Source organism: Sorex fumeus, unplaced genomic scaffold, assembly GCF_029834395.1.
Source record: "Sorex fumeus unplaced genomic scaffold, SorFum_2.1 ptg000063l, whole genome shotgun sequence".
NCBI lineage: Eukaryota > Metazoa > Chordata > Mammalia > Eulipotyphla > Soricidae > Sorex > Sorex fumeus.
Window position 1 is genome coordinate 80,644,966 of NW_026606120.1, and position 25,025 is coordinate 80,669,990.

Genomic DNA, 25,025 nt, shown 5'->3' on the forward strand with positions numbered 1-25,025 from the left:
CACCAAAGCCAAGACAAGGTCTAGATAATCAAGGCAAATCAAGTGATGGAAGGGTTGGAGCAATAGCACAGTGGGTAGAGTGTTTGCCTTACATGCGGCCGACCCGGGTTCGATTCCCATCATCCCATATGGTCCCCAGAGCACTGCCAGGAGAAAATTCCTGAGTACAGAGCCAGGAGTAATTCCTGAGCATCACCAGGTGTGACCCAAAAAGAAAAACAAAATCAAGTGATGAAGCAAGTCATCCCTTCACTCTGAGTCTCTTCAAGCTGGCTCTCATCTTTGACATGGGTCCAATAGAAGCTGATGGAAATGGTGCAGGCAATTGAACTAGTTTTTTTTTTCTTCTTTTTGGGTCACACCCAGCTGATGCTCAGTGGTTACTCCTGGCTCTGCACTCAGGAATCACTCCTGGTGGTGCTTGGGGGACCATATGGGATGCTGGGAATCAAACCCGGGTTGGCCGCGTACAAGGCAAATGCCCCACCTGCTGTGTTATTGCTCCAGCCCCAGCAACTGAACTCTTTCACCATTATATATACCAAGGGTCTCCATGTTTATACTGAGTTTTGTTTGCTTGTTTTTAGTTTTGAGGCCTTACGTAGCAGCAGTACTCAAGAGCTACTTCTGGGTCTGTGCTGTGGGTTGGGGGGCTGTCACCTCTGGTGATGCTTAGGGGACCATGCCTCACCAGGAATCAAACCTGGACCTCCAAGGGCAAAGCATACAATCCAGACCTTTGGTTTGTTTTTGTTTGGGGGCCACCACCTGGTACTGCTCAAGGGACTTTATGGGATGCTGGAGACAGGGCTTAAACCCAGGTAGGCTGCATGCAAGGCAAATGTCCTACCTGCTATTTAATCCTTTTAACATTCAAACCCTATTGCTACTTTTTCAGTATCAAAATAAGATGCCTATCTCAGCAGACAACTTGGTAAATTCACAAAACAAAGTAGCAGAGATTGAAGTTAAGATTTTTGGCTGGGGGTGGGGGCAGAGATAACTGGGTGAGGCAGACTTTGCATGTGTGGTACCTGGGTTTCATCCCTGGCACCATATGGTCCTCTGAGCATGGTTGGGACTGACTCCCCCACCATGTACCACTGGCTCTTACACCAACAGCAACAACAAAAAACTCTTATACCCCCAACAGCAACAACAAAAAAAATGGGAGGTGGGGCGGGCTGGAGCAATAGTATAGCAGGTAGGGCATTTGCCTTGCATGCAACTTACCTGGGTTTGAGGGTTTCATTCCTGGCATTCCATATGGTCCAAGAGGACTAGCAGGAGTGATTTCTGAGTGCAGAGACCTGCAGGAGTAATCCCTGAGCATCACTGGTTGTGTCCCCCTACCCAAAAAAGGAGAGGAGGCTGTGTTCTTTTGTAAAGACCTATATGTGTAGTAGTATTTGGGACTTAGGGGCGATGTTAGTAAAGATGACAAACCATGCAACCCCTACAACAGTGAATACAAACATGGAGGCAGGGGTTCATCTGTCTTATATCTAGCCCGGTTGCTATGTTATTTTCTCACTGCGTGTCCATGGGCCAAGGAGGTGGGAAGTTTACTGAGTTTGGCTTATTACACATGAAAAAGTAAAACTGTCTATAATATTAAAGGAAGACAGGGAGATGTTTATGTGTAGCACTGTAGCACTGTCCTCCCATTGTTCATCAATTTGCTCGAGCAGGCCCAGTAACGTCTCCATTGTGAGACTTGTTGTTATTGTCGACTATATCATGGGTAGCTTGCCAGGCTTTCCGAGAGAGGCAGAGGAATTGAACCTGGCTCGGCTGGACTGGCGGCTTGCAAAGCAAAAGCCCTATCACTGTGCTATGGCTCCAGCCCATTTATATGTAATTTTAACAAATTGAGCAAGATTTTTTTTTCTTTTTGGGTCACACCCAGCGATGTTCAGTGGTTGCTCCTGGCTCTGAACTCAGGAATTACTCCTGGCAGTGCTTGGGGTACCATATGGGATGCCGGGGATCGAACCCGGTTGCCACATGCAAGGCAAACGCCCTACCCGCTGTGCTATTGCTCCAGCCCAGAGCAAGGTGATTTAATATTGTGGAAAATTTGTCAAAAAACTTTATGTACTTATGGGTCAGAGTGATAATACAGTGGGTAGAGCACTTGCTTTGCACACAGCCAACCTGGATTTGGTCCTTGGTACCCTGAGCCCTTCCAGGAGTGACCCCTGACTGAGCACTGCTACGTTTGTCTGTCTACCACATAAGCACTTTACATTTTAACATGATTCTTTGAACACTCCCTCTACCCCATAAGCACTTTACATTTTAATATGATCCTTTGAACAGTCATTTTAGGATAGATAATAGCACCTGCTTATGGAAAGGGAATTTCCTTAGGAAGAAACAGACTTCCTAAAGTATCAAGATTGTACTAGGGTGCCTGTTTACAAATTTAGTGTTCTTTCCTGAAACAGAAAAATGGCTTGAATTCCAACTTTGCCAGTTACATGAAAGAAAAATATGAAAAAAGCTATTTAAAATATTGATAGTAGGGGTGGGGAGGTAGCTCAAAGGCTAGAGCACATGCTTTCAAGCTGCAGCTCCAGGCTCAATTCCTAGCACTGCATAGTCCCCAAAGCACTGTTGCGAGCATTTTGTGAGCTGCTCTGCCTCTCTTATGCACCCCCCCCACCAAAAATAAATAAAGGGTTTTATGCTTTTTGGGCCATATGTATGAGACGCTGGGTTGCATCATTTATACCAAAATAAGATGCAAACAAAAATGAATATAGAATTAGATATATTTTTCCCTTTTTAGAAGTTTTTTGATGCTAGATAGAATAGAGATTAAAGCACAAGCTTTGTATGTGGCCAACCATGGTTCGACATCCCATACTATGCAATCCCCTGAACACCACCAGGGGGACACTGCAGGACCCAAGCAGTACCATCTCTGCAGACACCCTTGCATTGAAGCACCAGCCAGTTGGCTGAGAATCACTGAAAATGGTGACACTGCTTCGGAGGACCTCACCAGTCATACTCCCCCAAAAGTTTTCTTCTAAATATGGATTGCTTTCTAATTCATGGAGCAGAGATGAAGGGATTAAATTTGTGCAAACAAACAACAACAAAAAAGAGAGAACATGATGGGAAAATAGTCATCTTCTCTGAAAAAGCCTCATAGAAAGCTGGCTCTAGCTTTCAGGACACGACAGACATCAAGGTCTCACCAATCTAGATTGTCTTTTATTGTTTTGTTTTTTTCAGGCCACACTGGGGTCACTCCTGGCAGTGCTTAGGGAACTATATGGAATAAAACGAGGGTTTGTCAATATGCAAGATATGTACTTGAACCCTTGTACTATCTCTCTGGCCCAAAGAATCTAGGTTTTTCAATTGAGGTTTTAAGAGTGGTCATAAATAGGAAGTGCAGATTGGGGTTACCTCTAAGTGACTGCTAATCTGGCCTATGCTTCATGATAATCACGGACATGGATTCTTCAATGTTTCCCAATGGTGCTAAGAATTTATATTTTCTTCCATATGCAAATAAATCTGTTTATCACTGACTTCAGAAACTGAGTTATTTTTGGCTATTCTATTTTAGCATTATGTAAAAGAAGTCACTCTTAAAGGTCTGACTCCCTCTACAGACCCTCTTTTCTTTTTTTTTTTTAAACAGCCACACCAGGTGGTACTCAGGGATCACTCCTGGCAGGGTTTAGAGGACCATATCTGGTGCTGGGGACTGACAATATATGGTGCTTGCTTTGTAAGCATTTACATTTTTATTTTATTTTTTATTTTTTGCTTTTTGGGTCACACCTGGCGATGCTCAGGGGTTACCCCTGGCTCATGCACTCAGGAATTACTCCTGGCGGTGCTTGGAGGACCATATGGGATGCTGGGAATCGAACCCAGGTCGGCCATGTTGGCTGAATGCAAGGCAAATGCCCTACCCACTGTGCTATTGCTCCAGCCCCCAGGATTTACATTTTTAAAGTGCTATAGTTTACAGCTTTATGTTTATTATCTCATAGTGTTAACCTACTTTGTGAGGTCTGAAGGGAAATGAAAATAATTACTATATGTACTTTGTATAAGGAGAAACAAAAGAGAGAATACAAGAGGTTAGTGACATGCCCAAAGCCAAAGGATTTTAGTAACTGGTTTTGTTTAGCTGACACTCAAAATGAAATTTTCTAATACAGCACTGGTTTCAGCATCTCTGAGTACCCAAGTAATACAGACAAGAAAGGAGAGCTTAGCACTTGCCCAATGTGTCAACATTCTTCTCTTCTTCAAGGAATGATAATGGTACTAAACTCAAATAGGGTATCTTTGGGGAGAGCCCATTCATAATATTAAAGCTTTGAAAATGCAGACCACTCTAGAAATGGTAACAGGTAAACAACTAAGAAAATATATTCAAGGCCAACTCTATGGAAAGCATTTCAGGGCTAATTTTTTTTTCTTTTTGGGTCACAACCAGCAATGCTCAGAGGTTACTCCTGGCTCTGCACTTAGGAATTACTCCTGGCGGTGCTTGGGAGACCATATGGGATGCTGGGGATCGAACCCCAGGTCGGCCACATGCAAGGCAAACGCCTTACCCGCTGTGCTATTGCTCCAGCCCCTAAGTGCTAATTTTTATAGAGTAGAATGAATACTCCTACAGAACAACCCCAGAAAAGTAAAGGCGGCACTCTTGAGACTTTTGTCAATTAATTTAATATATATGTCCATAGGTAGTTCATATGAATGCTTAATTACAAAATTAGCTGCCATGGTCCAAATGTGTGGGATTTTAAGAAAGCTTTTAATAATCAAAAGAGAGCTAGGCATATCAACTTTGATCTCTAAAATGTATTTTAAAGATTTGTAAAACAAAGCTAATTCTAGAATTATATAGCATTAAAGTAATTAAATTTTATTTCTGTTATTTTAATAACTTAATTTTATGAACTGTTAAAAAAATATTATATTTGCATTTCCCAGCTTACAGATTTCTGCATTAACCTAGAGAAAAGCCCATGTGAAAAGTTCCATGCAGTTACAAAGGCAGCCACATGGGCTGTTTTCACAGCAACTTGTTATTGCCTCAAAACACACCTGCACGTAAAGCATCAACAAAAATACCCCCCTCCCCCCCCAACAGGAAAACCCAGCTCCTTCCCACTCCCAGCAAAAAATTACCTGGTACAAGCACTGACTTAAAAAATGCTTTCTTAGTAGGAAGCATTTATAAAATGCAGAGATCTGAGCAAGCTAAATGCTTGAGCAGAGAGATGGGCCTCTCCCATAAGAGCTCCTTCCTTCCGCAGGAGGTAGAGAGAACTCTTGGTAGTCTGGGGAAGCTCATTTTTAAAAAGTATATTTATGCATGTTCATGGCTATTTCTTTGAAAGAATACACCCAGCCTCAACTGTGGAAGACAGAAAAGCGGGAGAAGCAAAGGGACACAGCCATCACACAGACGACAGAGCTTTGCCACAAACAGCAATAGGCTGCAGCAACCAAGGGACACATTGCTGACCGCACAGACCACTGCCCTGACCCTGGGGAAGTAGAGAATTTTTCATGCATTTTTTACTCAAGAAAAAATGTACAACCACTTAAAAACTACAGCATTTATACTGTCAATAGCTCGTGGTATCAGGTAAGGAGAAAACTGTTCACATATACCACCTACCCCTAGAATTTTCCACATACACATAAGTATCCTAAAGCCTATGGATATTCTATAACACTGTCATCAGCACCTCCCATCTACAAAACATACTGAACTACACTGTCTTAAATCCCTGAAATTTCAATACCACATATAGTGTTCTAAATTTTACTTTTTTTTTACAAGTTTAATGTAGACAAAAAAGAAAACACCAAGTAATATTTATTGTGCAATTCCAATAGTTACTGGTGGAATTGTGGTTTAGAGGTCTGTCCACAGCCATTTCAACTGCCTAGTTTAAATAAAAAGCAACAATCTTTATCTATAAATTTCATAATATTTCTTCAAACATCAAAGCACTAAAAGCACAGATGATTCATAACTTTAAAAATATTTTAAAATTACACAGATTTCATATATAATTTCTCTTATAAAATAATCAAAATAATTTGATTATCTGGAAGAAAATTACTGAAATAGTCCTTCCATCACTACCTATAAACTTTACGTAACTCCAAACCAAAAGCAAATAGATGATAAAATACAAGTATCTCAATCACCAGGAGTGTCTGAACTTTAAGAAGAGAAATGGATTTGAACTTTTTATGTTTCCTGTCAGTTCAGAGCTTATAGAACTCAGCTCTCTGGGATGATCTTCACATGGCTTTCACTTTGATTTGTTTCATCTTCATTTGCTTCTTCTCCAATTTCTTTTGTTCACGTCTCAAGGCAGCTTCCTAGAGAGAAAGAATCCAAACTAAGTTCTAAGCACATATTTTTAAAAATTTAACTAGAATATAATCAATATAATTAAAAAAAAAAACACTATGCCTGTACCATAAATAACACTCCAGAAGACAGTTACAAAAATAATTGTTAAAATCTGTTAGTGTTGCCCCATTCGCCCTCTCCTCTCTGGAAAGAAAGATGGCGGCCACATGGGAGCCTTGTGGACAGCAGGTATGAGCCGGGAGTGTGGGGGCGACTAAAACCTCATGGGAATGGGGGCGTTTCGGACCGCCCTTCATGCCCTACTGAGGCCACCAGTCGCCCCCACGAGCGGCTCTCCAGCACGGCCACAGCCCCAGAAGCACAATGACCTAATGCAGAACCCAGCAGCTTGGAGCAGAAAAGTGAAAGGACTACGCATTAATCCAGGCAATCATTTCTGCCCAGAGGGGAAAGGGTGTTGCTCCCTTCCGCCCTCCTCCCTCTGGAAAGAAAGATGGCGGCCACATGGGAGCCTTGTGGACAGCAGGTATGAGCCGGGGGAGTGGGGGCAACTAAAACCTCATGGGTCAGGGAGCGTTCCGGTCCGTCCTTCACGCCCTACCGAGGTCACCAGTCGCCCCCCGTGAGCGGCTCTCCAGCACGGCCATGGCCCCAGAAGCACAAGGACTTAATGCAGAACCCAGCAGCTTGGAGCAGAAAAGTGAACGGACTATGCGTTGATCCAGCCCATCAAGTCTGCCGGAGGGGAAAGGGTGTTGCCCCATTCGCCCTCTCCTCTCTGGAAAGAAAGATGGCGGCCACATGGGAGCCTTGTGGACAGCAGGTATGAGCCGGGAGTGTGGGGGCGACTAAAACCTCATGGGAAGGGGGGCGTTTCGCTCCGCCCTTCACGCCCTACCGAGGCCACCGGTTGCCCCCCGCGAGCGGCTCTCCAGCACGGCCACGACTCCAGAACACAGAAACCAATTTCTTAACTATCTGACTTTCAGTAGAAATACCTCCAGGGTCAATAGGTAAAATAGCAGAAATCCAAAACCAACATTTAATTCTTGAACCCAGCTGTAGAAAGCAAATCACTTCACAATGCTTTTTCAGCATGTCTTATTTGGGGGGGGGGGTAAACTCTAAATAATAGTGGTGAATCTTTTATTGAAACAATGAATCTAATCAAAGCAGATAGAGTGTTAACTAGAATTCATCTGCCTCACAGGGACGGGGAGGGGTGGGGGGGTGGGGTTTTATTGGGGTTCTTCATGGTAAAAAATAAGTATTGGTAAAGGGAAATGTGTTTGATATTTGCATGACTGAGACATAAACCTGAAAGCTTTGTAACCTTTCCCACAGTGATTCAATAAATAAATTAAAAAAAAAAATCTGTTAGTGAATAAAAAGTAACTTGAAATGAAGCAAATGTAATGAAAAATCTCAAGTTAAAAAAAATAATATATTAGCACTGTAGCACTGTCCTCTCATTGTTCATCCATTTGCTAGAGCAAGCCCAGTAACGTCTCCATTGTGAGACTTTGTTGTTACTGTGTTTGGCATATCAAATACGTCATGGGTAGCTTGCCAGGCTTTGCTGTGCAGGAGAGATACTCTCGGTAGCTTGCCAGGTTCTCTGAAAGGGGGGTAGGAATCGAACTCGGGTCGGCCAAGTCGGCCTTTGTTATTCTGCTTTTTTTCCTCTTAACTGTACCCAAGAGGAAATAGCTCAACAACTTTTGTCTTTGCTCTGCATTCAAAACTCACTCTGGCAGTGGTCCAGGGACCATATGGGTACCGAGGATCCAACCAGGTCAGCTGCATGCAAAGCAAGCGCCCTACCTGCTGTGCTTTCAGCCAGAATTTCTATTTTAGCTTTAAAAAAAAATCCAAAATTATCAAATGCTCATTAAATCAGGTTATTGAACTGTTAATTCTCCTATTACCAAAGACATTTATTTAGGAATTAGGAAATTATAGAAAAGAAAGATACTTAAAATAGATTAGTAACAAATATCAATGGATATGATAGTCTTTCTAAGGGAAATCTTAAGAGGACAAATTAAAGTAGGATTTTACTGTTGGTCATTAATGGTCACATCTTAAGAAAACTTGTTTCAGTTGCCTCCTGACATCACATGGGTGTTCCGTCCTGGATCCCTCACCCCTGATGAGCATCACCAGTTACAGCCCTGGAGGCCCCAAAGGCCACCGAGTACCACCAGGGTAGCCCAGATAATCCCTGGCACTGCAGGGCCCAGGCAGCACCACATCCTCAGGTCCTTGCAATAAGCTGCCTGCTGCCTAGCTGAGAATCATGGAAGGGGCCACCTCCATCCCCTCAAAACTACTGTAGTTTCAAACCCTAAAGAGAAGCAAACAATTCTGAAAGAAAACTAAAAGAGAGGGAAGAAAGAAGGGAGGGGAGGGGAGGGGAGGGAGAGGGAAGACAGAGACAGAGACAGAGAGAGACAGTCTGGCATGTGGGAGGCTTGGATCTACAGTACCACACAGTCCTCCAAGCATTCTTGGAAATGACCCCTGAGCACAGAGCTGAGAACATTCCCCTGGCACAGACAGCTGTGCCCTGAAACTCAAACAAAGACAAATAAAATTTCTTTCTAATTCCTTTCTGCCTCAGTGTTTGGTTTTAAAAACTGACAGTAAAACCTTCAAAATGGGATTGTTTTGGGGGAACAGGAGAATTGATTTCATTCTAACTGGAAAGATGCTTCTTCAGTGTTCACAACTAACAGTCTCGGTCTCAAGGGCAGAGAAAAGGCTAAACTTTTAGCTTATGAACATGCCTGCAGAGCAGACTTAACTTCTACTGCATTAATGGGCTTCCTTGCCTGAGTTTTACCTCGACAATAAGAAAAGTGTCTCTTACCTCCAGCCTGCGCTGTTTCTCAGGATCTTCCTCATTCATGATTCGCTCCTTCTCTGCTCTTTTCTTTTCCTCTCGCCGGGACTGTGCAGCTTCCTGTCTTTGCACATGCGTCAGCTTCAAGAAGTTCTCTTCTACTCGGGCACGGTTCTTGTCAGCCTTCTGTTTGCCCTTTCCCCAAGAAACAAAGCATTTGTTTTTTTTTTAAAAAAAAATGCTATCCCAGTAGAAGTCACTCAATATTGTTCATAAAACTATTCTCTAAGCATTTTCTTTTCTCTGGGGCTATGCAGGACATTAAACCCACATACAAGACATGTGCTCTACCTATGAGCAACATCTTGGCCTCTAGTTAGCATTTCAGAGTCAACCAGCTCAACTGAACTCATAGATAGCTGACACCCCCACCCATGAACAACAATAGGTGACAACTTATAATCATGGTTGCAGGTCTTACTTCTCTGTTGAGTCGGAACTTTTTGGCTTTATCAATAGAATAGATCACCATGTTCATCAGGGGTAGCAAAGCTTCCATATCCTTTGGGTAAGTGTTTCCTGAGCCAGGAACTGAAAAACAAAGTAATTTTCCTAATGAGTTACTCCTGCATCATCAACTCTCTGTTTTAGTAGTATTACTACAATCCTCTTTTCAGGTTTCTTAGACCATTAAAATGTAGCAGGAAATTTAGGGCTGGAAAGAGATAAGCGAGGGGCTTGCTGTGCACATGGGTGACCCAGATAGGGTCCCTGTTACCACTTAGGTCCCCTGAACCCCACCAGGAATGATCCCTGAGCACAGCACCAGGACTATACCCTGAGCACCTCCAAGTTTGCCCCCCACCAAAAAAAAAAAAAAGACCTCTTCCCTGAGCACTGCTGGGTGTTGCCGAAAAACAGAAACAAAATAAGATATATTTCTCAGAAATGGGGCCGGGGGATTGAGCAGAGGACTGGAGAGAAGGGGCCACATGGGGTGGGCCCGAGCTTGATCCTTGGCAGAGCAGGGTCTCCTGAGCATGACTGGGTAGCTCCTAGCACTTTTGGGGAGACCACACAAGCAAACAAACGAACCCAGAAAGACCATCTCACAGAAAATGGGCAACCCACACAGGACTCAGACAATTACCATTAAATGTAAACAGTAGTGTTCTCTTAGTTTCAGGTAGCTTTAAAGGCTGGCCTTCCCTGTCATAAAAGAAAAGTCTATTTAGAAGGAATACAAGAAAGATATTTTCCAGGCATGTAAGTAGCTCAGTTCTCTTAGACACTCGCAAATAATAATTTCTGGCTTATCCTCTACACTTCAAATATAATCTTAGGACCTGAGGGGACCTCAAAGGCCATCTGGTTCACTCATCTAATCACCAAGGGATCTTAATCCTCTACCTGAACTTCCAGAGTGGTTCGCTCCAGAGAGGACATATTCCATCTCACCTGGGAGCCAGAAATGAGCCTATGTTTAAGCATAAGGCCCATATTCTAAATAACATTACTGCTTATCCTGATGTATCTTTAAGTTTAGCTTCCTATTTCTATCTTCTATAATGAAGAATCTTTGACTCTAGTTTAAATTTAGAAAGAATCTACTATATCATAATTTAGTCCCTTTTATCACCAAACATAACTTTTCTGAAATTATTAGCTCCTAGCTCCTATTTTCTTCCCAAGGCTCAAGGAATGCTACAATGTGATACACATACAACCCCCTTGCAAGGCCTATCCAGATTAATGAAAGGCAGAAGGACTTGAGTCATTATGACACATAATTAAAATGATTGGTTTTTACAACTCTGCTGCTTATGCGAGTTTACCTGTAACTAAAAGCTTTGATCAGAACCAGTTCAACACTAAAGGGAGAACTTAACCAAGCATGTTTTCCTGAACAGGGGTGTAAAGGCAAACAACACATTCAAACACTTAATATGTATATTAGAGCAATAGTATCATGAAGGCAGACATTCCATGGGCATGGAGGGCATATTCTCAGAAAGTTAAAAAGATCCATGGATCAAGAAAACAATTTGAAATCCAACAGAATTCAAACATTAGATACCATAAACTGAAAAACAGAAAAAAGATTAAAAGTATTTTCTCAGCACCAGCCACTCAGTGTCATCCCTGTCACTGAGAGAACACTGAGTGGAAGCCATGACACAGGCCAACTGGAAAGGCTTATTTGTCTCCAAGCCCACCGTTCCCACATGCAGTAAAGCAAGCAAGGGGCAAGCTGCATGCCTATCATCAACTTCCCTCATTTGTTTGGCAAGGAAACTGCAAAAACGTTACTTGGGTGTCTAAACACAAAAAGCCAGTGAGGAAAATGAATTTCATGACTTTATCTCATACGTACTCTTGCATAATTTTTGGACCAGAGAACTGGTCTGAAAAGTGAACGGATTCAATCCTGTCAGCATAGTGTGTTAGAAAGTGAACCATCTGAAACAAAGAAGAAAAGATTATTTTTAAGTGGAACTTGATGCCTTTGTTGGGGTGTGTTGGGGGGATTGGGTCACACCCAGTGGTGCCTGGGGAGGGGATGCTCTGGCCCAGTGGTGATGGTTACCTGTATGCAAAGCAAGCACCTTAATCCTTGCTAGTTCTATGACTCTGGCCCAGTGCATTTCTCAAGTAAGCCAACTGCGCTTCCTCTACCTCTCTGGGTCCGATGTGCAACAGCTCCAAAGAGCAGTCTTGTGGCAGTGTGCGAAACTGTTGTTTGTGAAGGCTGCCTTAAGGGACCTTGAGATCATCCTTTTAGTGGACATGGCTAACTACTCTCATGCTGTCGCCAGGAAACAAGTGTGCAGGGTGCCTATGGAAAGGCACGGTCACAGTGGCCAGGGTCCACATGGGACGAGTCATTATGCCCACCGATCCATATCGACCGCTGGGTAAAAGGAGATGTGATGGAGGCTCTGTGGCAGGCCAACCCGAGTTCTCTACCATCTGAAGATCCGCATCTCTAGGAAATGGGGCTTACCAATTTACTGCTGGTCAGTTAAAAGACAGGGTGTCTGAAAAGCCACTCAACCCAGATGGCAGTGGCTTCACACCTTCTTGGTCTTCTGAACCAACCACTGGGAGCCCTGCACTTTCTGGGTGTCTCTGCTCTGCTCCTTTCCCTGCCTCACTCCACTCTACTCAATTCTGCTATTGAAAAAGAAAAAAAAAAAAAGAAAAGAAAATTCACCCTTTGAGAGCTGGGGAAGGAGCTCAGAGACTGGCGTGACATGCAGATCTGGGTTTGATCTCTGGCACCCGTTCGAACACTGTCAGGGACGAACCCAAGAAAGGAAGCTCGAGGAGCAGCCCCATAGCACCACAAGGTATGAACCCAAAACAAAAAGCCAAATGATATCATGCTTCAGCTGTCCTTATTTTTGCACAATGTCTTTGGAAAACAACCAAAGCCATTATACAATGAAACAAGTATTTTTCTTAAGTCACATCAACGATTACTTTTTTTTTTTTTAATCCTTCCCCACTCTATTTTTCTTTTTAGCAGTTTCGAGGATAACATCCAATCTATGCATGCAAAGCAAGTGCTCTGCCACTGAGCTACATCCCTGGCATCTGATTAAATTTCTGATTGAGCAGGTGAAACTAGGTTTCAAATTAATGTTCAAACAGAAAGGAAAGCACAAAGGGGATTTTTTTGTTTTAGTTTTTGGGCCATTCCCAGCAATGCTCAGGGGCAACTCCTGGCTCTGCACTCAGGAATTAATCCTGACAGTGCTCCGGGGACTGTATTGGATGCTGGGGATGGAACCTAGTCAGCCATGAGCAAGGTAAGCACCCTATCTGCTGTACTATTACTCCAGTCCACAAAGGGCTTTATAATTCATTTTTGATTTGTTTTTTGGGTCACATCTGGTGGTGCTCAGGGCTGATTCCTGGCTATGTGCTCAAAGATCACTCATGGCAAAGATCACTCACTCGGGAGACCATATAAGGTGCTAGAGATTGATCGAATCTGCTCGGCCACATACAAGGTAGGCACCCTACCCAATGTACTATCTTCCGGCCTGGAAAGGAGATTTTTTTTTATAAACCCATCACTCTGCACTCATAGTCATCTTTACTATGTTGTATGTATTGTTACCATTCCATAATGAATAGCAAAAAGTAAAGGGGGGGGGGCTTTAATACATTCCTTTTCTCCTCCATTAGAGCTCAAAAAAAATGGAGTAAATCACAGGCCGAAGATTGGCTCAGCCACATAGTGCCTACCCTTCAAATCTGAGGACCTGAATTTGAGCCCCAACATTGCAAAAAACAAATAAACAACAACAACAAAAAAACCAAGGTGGGGTGAGCACTAAACACTAAATCACATGTGTTGTCACTGTCACTGTCCTCCCGTTGTTCATTGATTTGCTCAAGTGGGCCCAGTAACATCTCCATTGTGACAATTGTCACTGTGTTTGGCATATCGAATATGTCACGGGTAGCTTGCCAGGCTTTTGCCATGCGGGCGAGATACTCTCGGTAACTTGCCGGGCTCTCCGAGAGGGGCAGAGGAATCGAACTTGGGTCAGCCATGTTGGCCACCTGCAAGGCAAATGCCCTACCTGCTGTGCTATTGCTCCAGCCCAAATCACATGTGTTAAGGATTAAAATTATATTCCTTTCCCCCAAATCATGAAATATTGGGAACAAACTGCTCTTGATTGTGAGAGAACTTGACTAATCCAACTGTCTTCTTGACGTGTTAATTTATTGCTTAAGATGATATTTTGAATGCCGTCTGGGAAAGGAATTCCTAACAAGTGCAATGTCATAAAATGAAATAGTGTGACTTTCAGGGAGAGCAACTTATAAACACCAAAGTCTGCAAATACAAGTCATCTGTGGCTTTACCTTAGTGTCCATCATTCCCTCTGTCACTTCTCCCATCTCTGACAGGATGGCCAAGGAGTCTGGCAGTCCATACTTGGCTCCAGACTTAGGTTTGTCACTACAAAACTCGCTCTAGAGAAAAAAGGTAACAGAAAGTGAGACTTGACCTTTTTTAATGCTCAAACACTTTCTGCCCCCACACCTGGAAACATATGCATGGACCTATTCCAAAGTGACTATAGCTGAATATATAATAGATGGTTTCTACACATAAATAAATTGGAACAACATACCAAATCCTGCATCTCTTTCTGTAGCCGGACCAAAGCTTTTCGTGTACCAACAGCAAACACATAGGTATCCATGTCTTCATCATTCATGGTTACTTTTATTTGCTTAAAAACAACAACAACAAAATCTCACTTATTAGATTCGATAACAAGCAGGTATCTACAAGTGGCTTCCAAGACTGCAATCTTCTGTTCTAACTACCTTCCCCCTGAAGGTGTAACTCCGAATATAGTGGATGATCACTCCCAGGAATATACTGTGTTGCATGGCAGAAGGTCCCTCATCTATTGCTCTCAGCTCCACCAGGAGTGATCCCTGAGCCCAGAGTCAGGGGTAAGCCCTGAGCACAGTCAGGTGTGGCCCCAAACCAAAGAAATGAAAACACATGTTCCCTTCCAACACACCCTCAGTCGTACACTGAGTGGAAGATGGTTTGAACAATTAGGAAAAGGTCCACATTCATTGGAGGCGGGGTGGTGGTGGTGGTGGAAGGCACAAGTGACTCCAAATTCAAGTCCAAGCGAGATTTTGGGTAAGTTCTAAGAAACTGCAAATTCTATCTGTACAGAGAAAACAGAAAGGATACATACCACTTGATCACTAACTGGCCTCATCATCCTGGCCAAGACATTCAGTAAGTCCTGTCTCTTGAGGAACTGAAATAAACAGAGTGGAAATTTTTACTGACAATGAAAGATCTTGGAAGAGTAAATACATATTCTATTAAATATATCTTCCACTTGCTAATTGGCAGAGAGGTTTTTAACATCCTTTTTTTCCGTGCCAGGGCTTGAACCCAGAGCCTCGCACATGTGAACGCACTCTCCCTCTACCACTGAGCTGCAGGCTCAGCCCACACCTTGTCCCTCATCAAACCTAATGTAGGATTGAGACCAGGAACTCAAGGGGTTTGGATTCATCGGTGGGAAAACCGAAGGACCTGAAACTCCGCCTTACCCTCAGCTGGATAAGCATCCCCTCACAGCACACCCGACCAGAACACCAGAGGTTATAGATATGCTCATTCTCCTGGTTCAGCTTTCCTGTGCTCGTGGCTTCTTTGTTAGTTCCATCATCCCCTAGGAGTAATAAAGAGCACGTGTCACTAAAAAGGTTAGAGGCCTCATCACCACACTGACCCTCAAATAATCATAACTTCCTGGTAGCATTACTTTGTTATTTAGTAGAATTTCTTTGGACAGGTATTAAATCAGAGGAGCATCATTCCTTTTAAAACTTTTTTACTGTCTCCATTAAAAATATATAGAGGGGCTGGAGCCATAGTACATGGGTAGGGTATTTGCCTTGCATATGGCTGACCCAGGTTTGATCCCCAGCATCGCATATGATCCCCCAACCAATGCCAAGAGTAATTCCTGAATAGAGCCAGGAGTAACCCCTGTGCATCGCTGGGTGTGAATACACACACACACACACACACACACACACACACACACACATATACATGAGAGAGACACAAAAACTATAACCAAAAAATAATGCTGTTATGGACAATAAATAAGAAACAGCGAAACAGCATATGCTGGCCAGATAGATAGTATAGGCAGTAAGGAACTGCAAACTTGGTTCAATCCTGGGCACCACATATGGTCACCCTGAGCTCTGGCAGGAGTGAGAATCCCTGAGTACAGAGCCAGGAGTAAGCTCCAGGCACAGTAGGGTATGGCCAAATTACTAAGAAAAGAAACCGCGTTTGCCAAGTTCCTAGCATAATATGGAATTTGTGAGAACCGACATGAAAGAGAAAACAAGGAGGGGCAGGAGATACAATATAGGGGTTAAGACACCCTGCACGTAGTCAACCCCACTTTGAATCCCTGGGACCAGGGTCACTCCCGAGCACAGACCCAGGAGCAGCTTCTGAGCATGCTTGGGGGGGGGTCCAAAGCACTCCCTTTTCTGTCCCCACCAACACGGATGAGAAATAAAGTACTAAAACCAAACTGGGAGGAATGTAGGGAGTTCAGCTCTACCCCAGCCCTCATCCCTCAGACCACAGGAGGTTCTCCATGGATCTGAAACAAAGTACCCAGAAAATAGAAAGAAGCCAACTGAGTTCACTCTATAGAATGAACTAAAAACTAAAATACTAAAAGTCTTTGAATTCAGTTGAGACTTTATAATTAACTTGTTTTGACAACACTAATTCTAATCAATAGCTATTTAGTAGCTGCTGTGAATAATAAAAGATGAGGAATTACATTGTCAGTAGATTTCTTTGGACAGGTATGAAATCAGTTGAGCATCATTCCTTTTAAAACTCTTCATTATCTCCATTAAAAATATAGAGAGTAAAATGTAAAATATATAAACTATAACCAAAAAAAATGCTGTTACAGATAGCATTTATTTTATAGATGCAATTTATTCAGTATATAAAGTCTACAGAAATGGGATCTTTGAAAGAAAAAGCACACTTTTCAGCAGTCCACAAAGCAGTCAGGTGCTTCAGAAGGTCACGGTCTTCCCGCTGTTCATCGATTTGCTCGAGTGGGCCCAGTAACGTCTCCACCATGAGACTTGTTACTGTGTTTGGCATATCGAGTACGTCACGGGTAGCTTGCCAGGCTCTGCCATGTGGGCGAGACACTCTCGGTAGCTTGCCGGGCTCTCCGAGAGGGGCAGAGGAATCGAACTCAGGTACGAACTCGGGTCGGCCATGTTGGCCGCTTGTAAGGCAAACGCCTTACCGCTGTGCTATCGCTCTTATCCTAAGAATAATAAACAGTTTGCACCCGACTTTTTTCAGGCAGGCAGTTGTGTCAGTCTTAGCCTAACTTACCTACTAAGGTAAAATTGCTCTCCAAAAGCTCTCTGTGTGTGTTAAACCAGGCCTGAGCGAGGCGACTATTTTTATTCTTCCCGATGATATAATTCATGATGTAGGCAAGCAGTCCGGTCACCATCAAAATTTCCAAATAATAACTTTCCCAGCTGTTTTGGAGGTGTGCAGGTACCTAAAAGAAAAGATCATGTCATTTAATGTTGGCTAAGGCAAATGAATGATAAGAAGATCCATAAACAGAAATAGATACTGTAGGTATAATAGACAATAGACATATTGAACACTTATTCTTCGAGGACAAAAACACAACCACTTTGGTTTTATAAGTCATCTTTGTAAGATTATTTTAAGAAAATACGCTGGGACAATCAAGTGGGGTAAAAAGCTGTAAAGACCTTTCTATTACACGTAATTTTGAGTCCCACTGTAAAATAAATCCAATGTTAGGCCTAGCCCCTTCATACACTGATAAATAAATTGGGACTAGAAAGAAAAAAACAGAATTCTGTATACCTACATCAACAATTGTGATTGGGTCTTTATTTTTGCTAGAAGAAGTATCTGGTTTGTCTTCATAACCTTCAAATTCTTCATCATCGTAGGGCTCACTCTCGGTATCTCCCTCCTATAAAAATAAGGCACAACCTGTTTTCCCCTACAAATGTCTCCAGCAATTCTGTCTCATTTTTGCAGGCAGCATTTGTTGGGGGAAAACAATATATGTGAGCACTTAGTATAGAACACACCCACACTAAAGCACCTATTCTCTACCCCTCTCCCCAGTCAGACTTTCACAGATGTGAAAAATACAACTCATTCTCCCTATATGTGAAAAATCAGAATATAACACAGAACACTGAGAAAAGTTCCATCTACTAAATGAAAATCAAGACTCTAGAGTAACGGTTTCCTGGGTTTTTCAATGTCAGTGAAAAGTGCTAGTTAGAGAAGTTCCCATTGTTGGGCTGGAGTACAGTGGGTATGGCACTTGTCTTGCACATAGCTGCCTGGGTTCAATCTTCAGCACCCCAGATAGTCCCCAGAGCCTGGTTAAGGAGTGACTTCTGAGTGCAGAGCCAGGAGTATATCCTGAGCGCTGCCAGATGTGGCCCCAAACAAACAAACAATAATTTCCCATTCTTGGGGCTGGAGTGATAGCACAGCAGGTAGGGCATTTGCCTTGCATGTGGTCAACCCGGGTTCAATTCCCAGCATCCCACATGGTCCCCTGAGCATCACCAGGAGTAATTCCTGAGTGCATGAGCCAGGAGTAATCCCTGTGCATCGCCAGGTGTGACCCAAAAAGCAAAAAATCAAAAAACAAAAAACAAAAAAAAAAACATTCTTCCTGTTTCCCTATAAATTGAAAAAGAAACTTACTTGGATATCTGTATCCTCAAAATCCCCTTCTTGGCTTTCATCCTGCCCTTCTAACTCCACAGTAGTCTCATCTTCATCATCTTCAGTGGTAATAACCCTCTGAGGAGATTCAGTGACAGAATCTTCCGTGACATCCTCAAATTCAGCAAAGTCATTATCATCATACTCTACAATGTCATCCTCATCCTCGAAATCATCGAACTTGGCTTCAGAGATCCTTGCCAACACCAGAAGCACAACACAGAAAGCATGGAAGGCTTTCATTGTACCCTAAAAATAGAAGGGGGAAAAATAGATTGCTATTCTACTTAAACCAATTAAATCTATGTCTCTTCTGGTTTTTGTTGCTCTTATTCAATGAAAACAGCATTATATAAAGAACAATGAGGAAAGTGTGAAAAAGCTGGAGTCCTTATCTAAATTCTGTATATAAAATCTTGAACAAGCCATTTAATTTCTTCAGTTTTTTTTTTAAAATCCTCTTTATATTTACAATGAGCATTCAGTAAGCATTTTGCATATCTTTAAAAAGCTTCATACAGAAAATGAGAAATGCACAACTATGGATGGGGCAAAAGAGATTGCTCAATGGGCTGAAGTCCAGGGTCTGATCTGTAACACCACAGGTTCCCCAGCACTGCTAGGAGAGGTTTGCCCTGCCCTAAAAAGAGACGCAATTTATTTTTTAGTTAGTGGTAACAAAAATAACTGATGCACCCTCAGGTATAAGCCTGATCATCCCACACAAGCAAATGTTCAAAGACCAAGCACTAGGCAAAACAGTACAGGTGATTTTATGAAAGCAGCTTGTGATGATTCTTTGAGGAAATAAGCACTATTCACACCCCCACTTTGAAGATAAGAAAAAGGAGGCACAGCAATTTAAAGCAATACAAATGAACAAATGACACAGGGATCTGAAAATCTAGCAAGCCACTCCTCAAATGTCAGACAGTGGTTGCAATTTTATATTAATTTTTCTTCTCTTTGGTTTCTGGGCCACATCCAGGAGTGCTCAGGGCTTACTCCTGGTTCTGTGCTTACGAATTACTCCTGGCAGTACTCGGGCACATGGTCATATGTAGTGTCAGGGATAGAACCTGTGTCAGCTGAGTGCAAGGCAAGAGCCCCTCTACTATCTCTCCAGCCCCCAAAAGTTAATCATTCGCTCACAAACTATTCCTGGTTTGCATGACGGAATTAAATACTAGCATCTGAAAAGAACAGTAGGCATTCTAGATTCTAAAGCATTCTAGATTCTAAAGTGGCTGAAATGACAAATAAAAGGAATTCAGATCTATGACACAAAATCTGCCAAATATGAAAACATGGAAAACAAAGAAATTCTATGGATTCTGGCAGCTCAGCAGTACTGGTGTGTGGTTTTTACTGGCTCTGTGCTCAGGCACCACTCTCAGGGATGCTCAGGGGACCATATAGCAATGTTCGGTACTGGGGGATAGAATTGGGTCACTGCACGCAAAGTTCAGGCCTTTAAGCCCTAAGTTAGCTGTGACCAGGACAGTGGGTAGGGTGCTTGTCTTGCATATGGCTGTCCCGGATTCAACCCTTGGTACCCCATATGGTCTCCTGAACACTGCCAGGAGTGAGCCCTCAGTGTACAAAAGCAAGCTCTGAGCACCACTACAAGGTGTGGCCTAAAATAAAATACTGTTATAGGTTTGGGTAGATAGTTTTAGTCAGATCCCCAAAACACATGAACCCCCTAGTACCATGACAGATCCCTGGCATAGATGGAATGGACCTGGGACCCCCCAGCATGGCTAAGTATAGTCTCCAGAAGAGTAAGTTACTAAAATTTTTTTCAAAAGTCAAACCTAGGTTTATAGTTTTTAATGTGGTAGGATTGTAAGTATTGGTCCTTTCCTTTATATTTTTCTAATTTCCTTATTTGGTGCTGCAAAAAAATAAAAATATTACTTAAAAAATAAAGTAAAAGCACAGTCTGCATTCCAAAAGAGGCACTACAGTTTGAGGAGTGGCTCTAAGTGGAGGCCTGAAAAAGCACTTTTTCGGGGCGGAAGGGGTGGGGGTTATAAGCCACACTCAGGAGTGGTGCTCAGGCCTTCTTTGGGCTCTGTGCCTAGGGATCTCTTCTGTCAGTGTGTGGGAGACCGTCCCTACTGCCAGGGATGAAACTGAAGTTGGCCACATGCAAAGCAAGCACCTTAACTCCTGTATTATCTCTATGTTCAGAAAGAACTGCAATGAGAAACTTCTAAGACTGAAATGATGGTTTCCATTCCTTCTCTCAGAAGAGACTGGTCAAAATGGAAAAAGTCAAATCATATTTCTAAGAGAGAAAAAGACCTGTCTTGGGAGTTCTATAGAACTTGTAAGATATAAACCAAAGACAGACATATAGAAATTAGGAAATCATTATTATTATTATTATTGTGTGTGTGTGTGTGTGTGTGTGTAATACCCAGCGATGCACAGGGGTTACTCCTGGCTCATGCACTCAGGAATTACTCCCGGAGGTGCTCGGGGGACCATATGGGATGCTGGGAATTGAACCCAGGTTGGTCGCATGCAAGGCAAACGCCCTACCCGCTGTGCCATCACTCCAGCCCTTAGGAAATCATTGGCAACAACCGGGAAATGGTAAACATGAGAGCCAGAAAGCAGGGGACTGAAGTACTAATTGTGGGAGCAGGTGACAAAATGAAGTACTCTCTCAAGTGCTCTAGCATAGTGAATATTTACCTCATATTTATAGCACTGTACATTGTGGCATTGTGGCAGCAATCCATGCAATATCAAAGGCTACTATTGCCCAATATCATGCAACCTGTGAAAGCTTGATAAGTATTCTCGGGACCTTTTGTAAAGTTCAAAAATTTTGAAATCCACATTATTCTTTGGGTTTTTAGGGCCACACCCCACAATGCTCAGGGTTCTGCACTCAAGGATCACTCCTGGCAGTGTTTGGAGTATAAATACATTTCATAGCATCTTAAAAGAACAGTAGACATTCTAGATTCTAAAGTAGCTGAACTGACAAATAAAAGGAAATCAGATCTATGACACAAATTCTGCCAAATGATATGAAAACATGGAAGACAAAGAAATTCTTTTTTGGATTCTGGCTAACATATGGGATGCTAGAGCTCAAATCCAGGTTGGCTGCATGCAAGGTAAGTGTCTTACCTGCTACACTACAGCTTGGCCCCCTGAAATTCATGTTATTTTCGGAAATGCTATGATCAGGCACCTAGTAATTTCTCTTTTTTGTTGGTTGTGGAGACCACGCCCAGTGGTGGGACAGAACAGCAGGGGATCTCCTGGTGGAGCTGTTGGGCCTCATGGTGTGGCGGACCAAACCTGGAGCTTCAACCATCTTATCCACGGTCCCAGTTCAATCTTTGTTCTTTGAGATTAGTACTGGGGACATTTTATAGGGGAAAATAGCTGCTTTCCCAACACCAGCCACAGGTCTGTGATGTGTTTTCAAACATCCCTAGCTTCTTTAGTAATCTTTCATTAGAGCCAAAAGTAGAATACAAAAGGAAATGCGTTTGTCCTGCTGAGGTCCAACTATTTGAGAAATACCAGTTTTACCATTTGCTAGCCATATGATCTTGGGCTACTCACTTAAAAGTCCCTGTTTTAGGAAAGTTCAGAGGGCTAGAGAACACACTGTGCAAGCAGGAAGCCAGGATTGATCCCCAGCACCACAGCCGGTCCCTTGAGCAACAGGAGCTCCTACTCCCCACGAATCCCCCTCACACGAATCCCCCTCACACACACCGGTTCCTCTAAAGTGCCCCCAAGTGGCCCAAAATCAGACAAATTTTTAAGAGTTCAGAGAGAAAATACAGGGCATAAGGCTTTTTGCCTTGTATGCAGCTGACCCTGATTCAACCTGGGATATGGCATAATACACAGACCACTACCAGGAGTAACTCAAGCACCACTGGGTGTGGCATAAGCCACCCTCCCTACAATTTTTTAAAGTCTATTTCCCATGTACAAGAAAAAAAAAAAGGAATGTCATCCCATGTGCAAGGCTGCAATGAAATGGGTATTCTGGAGTCTGTGCCAACACATAGAAGGCACTAAATGAAAATTAGTTTCCATTACTTCCTTACTTTGTGCTTCATGAACACTTATTTTGTTGTTGTTTTCACTTTTCTCTTTTCAGAAAGCTGACCTGGAGTGTTCTTTGAGCACAGTGCCAGGTATGAGCCCTGAGTACCTCTAGATGTGACCCTCCTCTCCCCCCCCACCCCAAGGAATCCTAAGTTTTTTCTTTTTTAATTTTTGCGCCACACCTGGTGCTCAGGGCTTACTCCTGGCTCTGTGCTCAAGGTTCACTCCTAGCAGAGTTTGGGGAACCATACGTGGTGCTGGGATCCAACGTGGGTTGGCTGCACGGGAGGTAAGCACGGTAACATTTATCTCATCCCCTCCCAACTTCCCCCAATTTTTCAAAAAGCGGCAAATCAGGGGCAACACTGGCAGGATCTACCCAAGTAAAAGCAGGTCAAAGGTCTGATCATTCCAAACTGAACTCCCACTTGGAATGTTTAACCCAGAAAAGCATTTCCAAGGAAACTCAGCACGGGTGCTAGAGTGACAGCACAGCAGGTAGGGAGTTTGCCTTGCACGTGGTCGACCCAGGTTCGATTCCCAGCATCCCATAAAGTCCCCTGAGCACTGTCAGGTGTAATTCCTGAGTGCAGAGCCAAAAGTAAACCCTGTGCATCGCTGGGTGTGATGCCAAAAAAAAAAAAAAAAAAAAAGAAAGAAAGAAAAAAAGAAAAAGAAAACAGCACTGTAAGGGGTTGAAGTTGTTTAAAAAAAAAAATCAGCCGAGCCATCTGTGCCTTCCCCTTCCCCCTGAATGTTCCTCTACAGCACCTGTCACTTCACCTGTCAAATGCCCAACTCCGCGGGGGCTCGGCGGCTCAAGTGCTAGGACGCCATGGGTGACGAGCACTAGCATCAATAAGGCGGGTTTGGGTCCATTCCTTGAGCTCACCCAGCAGTCTCCCAGGGTTTGAGTCAGAGCTTTGGAAGTAAAGAGGAATAAAATGTTGGTGGAATCATTCCTTGTTGCTATTTTAGGTGAACCCTTGCTGGCAAGGGCCAGGCCAGGAGATCGACATTCTCGCGTCAACGTGTGCACGGTGGATCAAGCCTGTCTCGCGTGAGAGGCCCCAGAAGCTGTCACTCCGTGATAGACTCTGGGAATCGGGGTCGAACCGATTCCTCTGCACGTCTGCACCCACCCACCCTGCGGCACACGCCAAATTGCTGGAACTTTGCCCTTGCGGAAAGTTGCTCATACGGCTCTGCCAGGAGATGCCTAAGACCGTTAAAAAATCATCTCGACCCCCGCAGAGAAAACAGGCACTGAAAGTTGTTTGAAACATTTTTTTAAAGTCGCTTAAAGTGAGAAGGCTCGGAAAGCAATGCATGTCACCCCCACCCCACCTCCCGAGGCTGAACTTTCGAATGGCCGGGGTTAGTTAGGCCACGCAACTAGTGACCGCTCGGCCTGGCCGCCAGCCGAGGCGCGGCGCGCTCCATACCTGTCCCGGAGGCTGTCCTGCGGCCTCCGGCTCTATGGCTACTGCCTCGCGGCCCGGCCACCGCCCGCACGGTCGCCGCCGCTGCACAGCGCCGCCCGCCTCCTGGGCACCAGCCGAGCCGGTAGCGCACGGTCACGCCGCGCCTCCCGCACGGCCGCCGCCCTCCGTTACGTAGAATGCGTGCGGCCCGTCTGCGCCTGCGCACGCCACCCCCGGGCCCGCCTCTTCCCCCGCCCCCGCCCCTCCGAGGCCCGGAGGGGCTGATGGGAAAATTACATAATTCCGACCCCTGGGCCAGAACGGCTTCCCGGGGCCCGTCCCAGGCCTCTCCGCTAGGGTTCAGTCACGTTGTCATGCCACGGACTAGGTCTCCGGAAGCTAAAGGTGACCATGCTCTGTGGTACCACGTGGTCAGAGGCACGCAGTGCCCTTACCCTGGGCCGGTTTGTTTTGGTTTGGGTATTTTTTGGGGGGTGGGGGGAAAGAGGGCGGGAATGGCACACCCGGCGAGGCTCAGGGGTCACTTCCTGGCTCTTGCGCTCAGGAACCCTTCCCTGCCGAGCGATGCTCGGGCGAAGCATCGAACCCGGGGCTGGCCGCGTGCATGGAAAGGCTGGCTGTGTGCGAAGGGCCAGATAATTCCATCTAAATCAAATAGGGCTGCCTTGCCCTCCCCAAGCCCTCTTCTCGGGGCTTTTGGGTGGCCCCCTGCTACTGCCACAACTTTCACATCCAGACCCACTTCCTAGACTGGCTCCAAAGCTTCCCGCGGCGCCTGTCACAGCGTCCCGAGTGAGGTGCGGGTGTCCTGGGCCTTTAAGGGTGGGAACGCGCAGCGCCTCTCGGGAGCCCTGGGCCCCGCCCCTCGGCCCGCGCTCTCCTCAGCGCGCATGTCAGGAG

General features: G+C 44.2%; 1 protein-coding gene and 1 non-coding gene across 2 annotated transcripts; one reads left to right on the forward strand and one right to left on the reverse strand.

Annotated features, from left to right (window-relative positions):
* Positions 1 to 5,855: 5,855 nt before the first annotated feature.
* CCDC47 (coiled-coil domain containing 47) lies at positions 5,856 to 24,328 on the reverse strand. The gene is made up of 13 exons (XM_056127582.1): positions 24,126 to 24,328; positions 18,568 to 18,837; positions 17,705 to 17,812; positions 17,185 to 17,359; positions 15,339 to 15,460; positions 14,972 to 15,037; positions 14,384 to 14,485; positions 14,112 to 14,222; positions 11,602 to 11,687; positions 10,378 to 10,436; positions 9,709 to 9,818; positions 9,255 to 9,422; positions 5,856 to 6,387 (listed from the first exon to the last, which is right to left on the reverse strand). The coding sequence occupies exons 2-13, from the start codon at positions 18,829 to 18,831 to the stop codon at positions 6,307 to 6,309; spliced, it is 1,452 nt and encodes a 483-aa protein (XP_055983557.1). The 5' UTR covers positions 18,832 to 18,837; positions 24,126 to 24,328; the 3' UTR covers positions 5,856 to 6,306.
* Positions 11,867 to 12,003, forward strand: LOC130036323 (small nucleolar RNA SNORA70). Its single transcript, XR_008794363.1, has one exon. It is a non-coding gene; the product is annotated as a small nucleolar RNA SNORA70 (small nucleolar RNA).
* Positions 24,329 to 25,025: the final 697 nt, after the last annotated feature.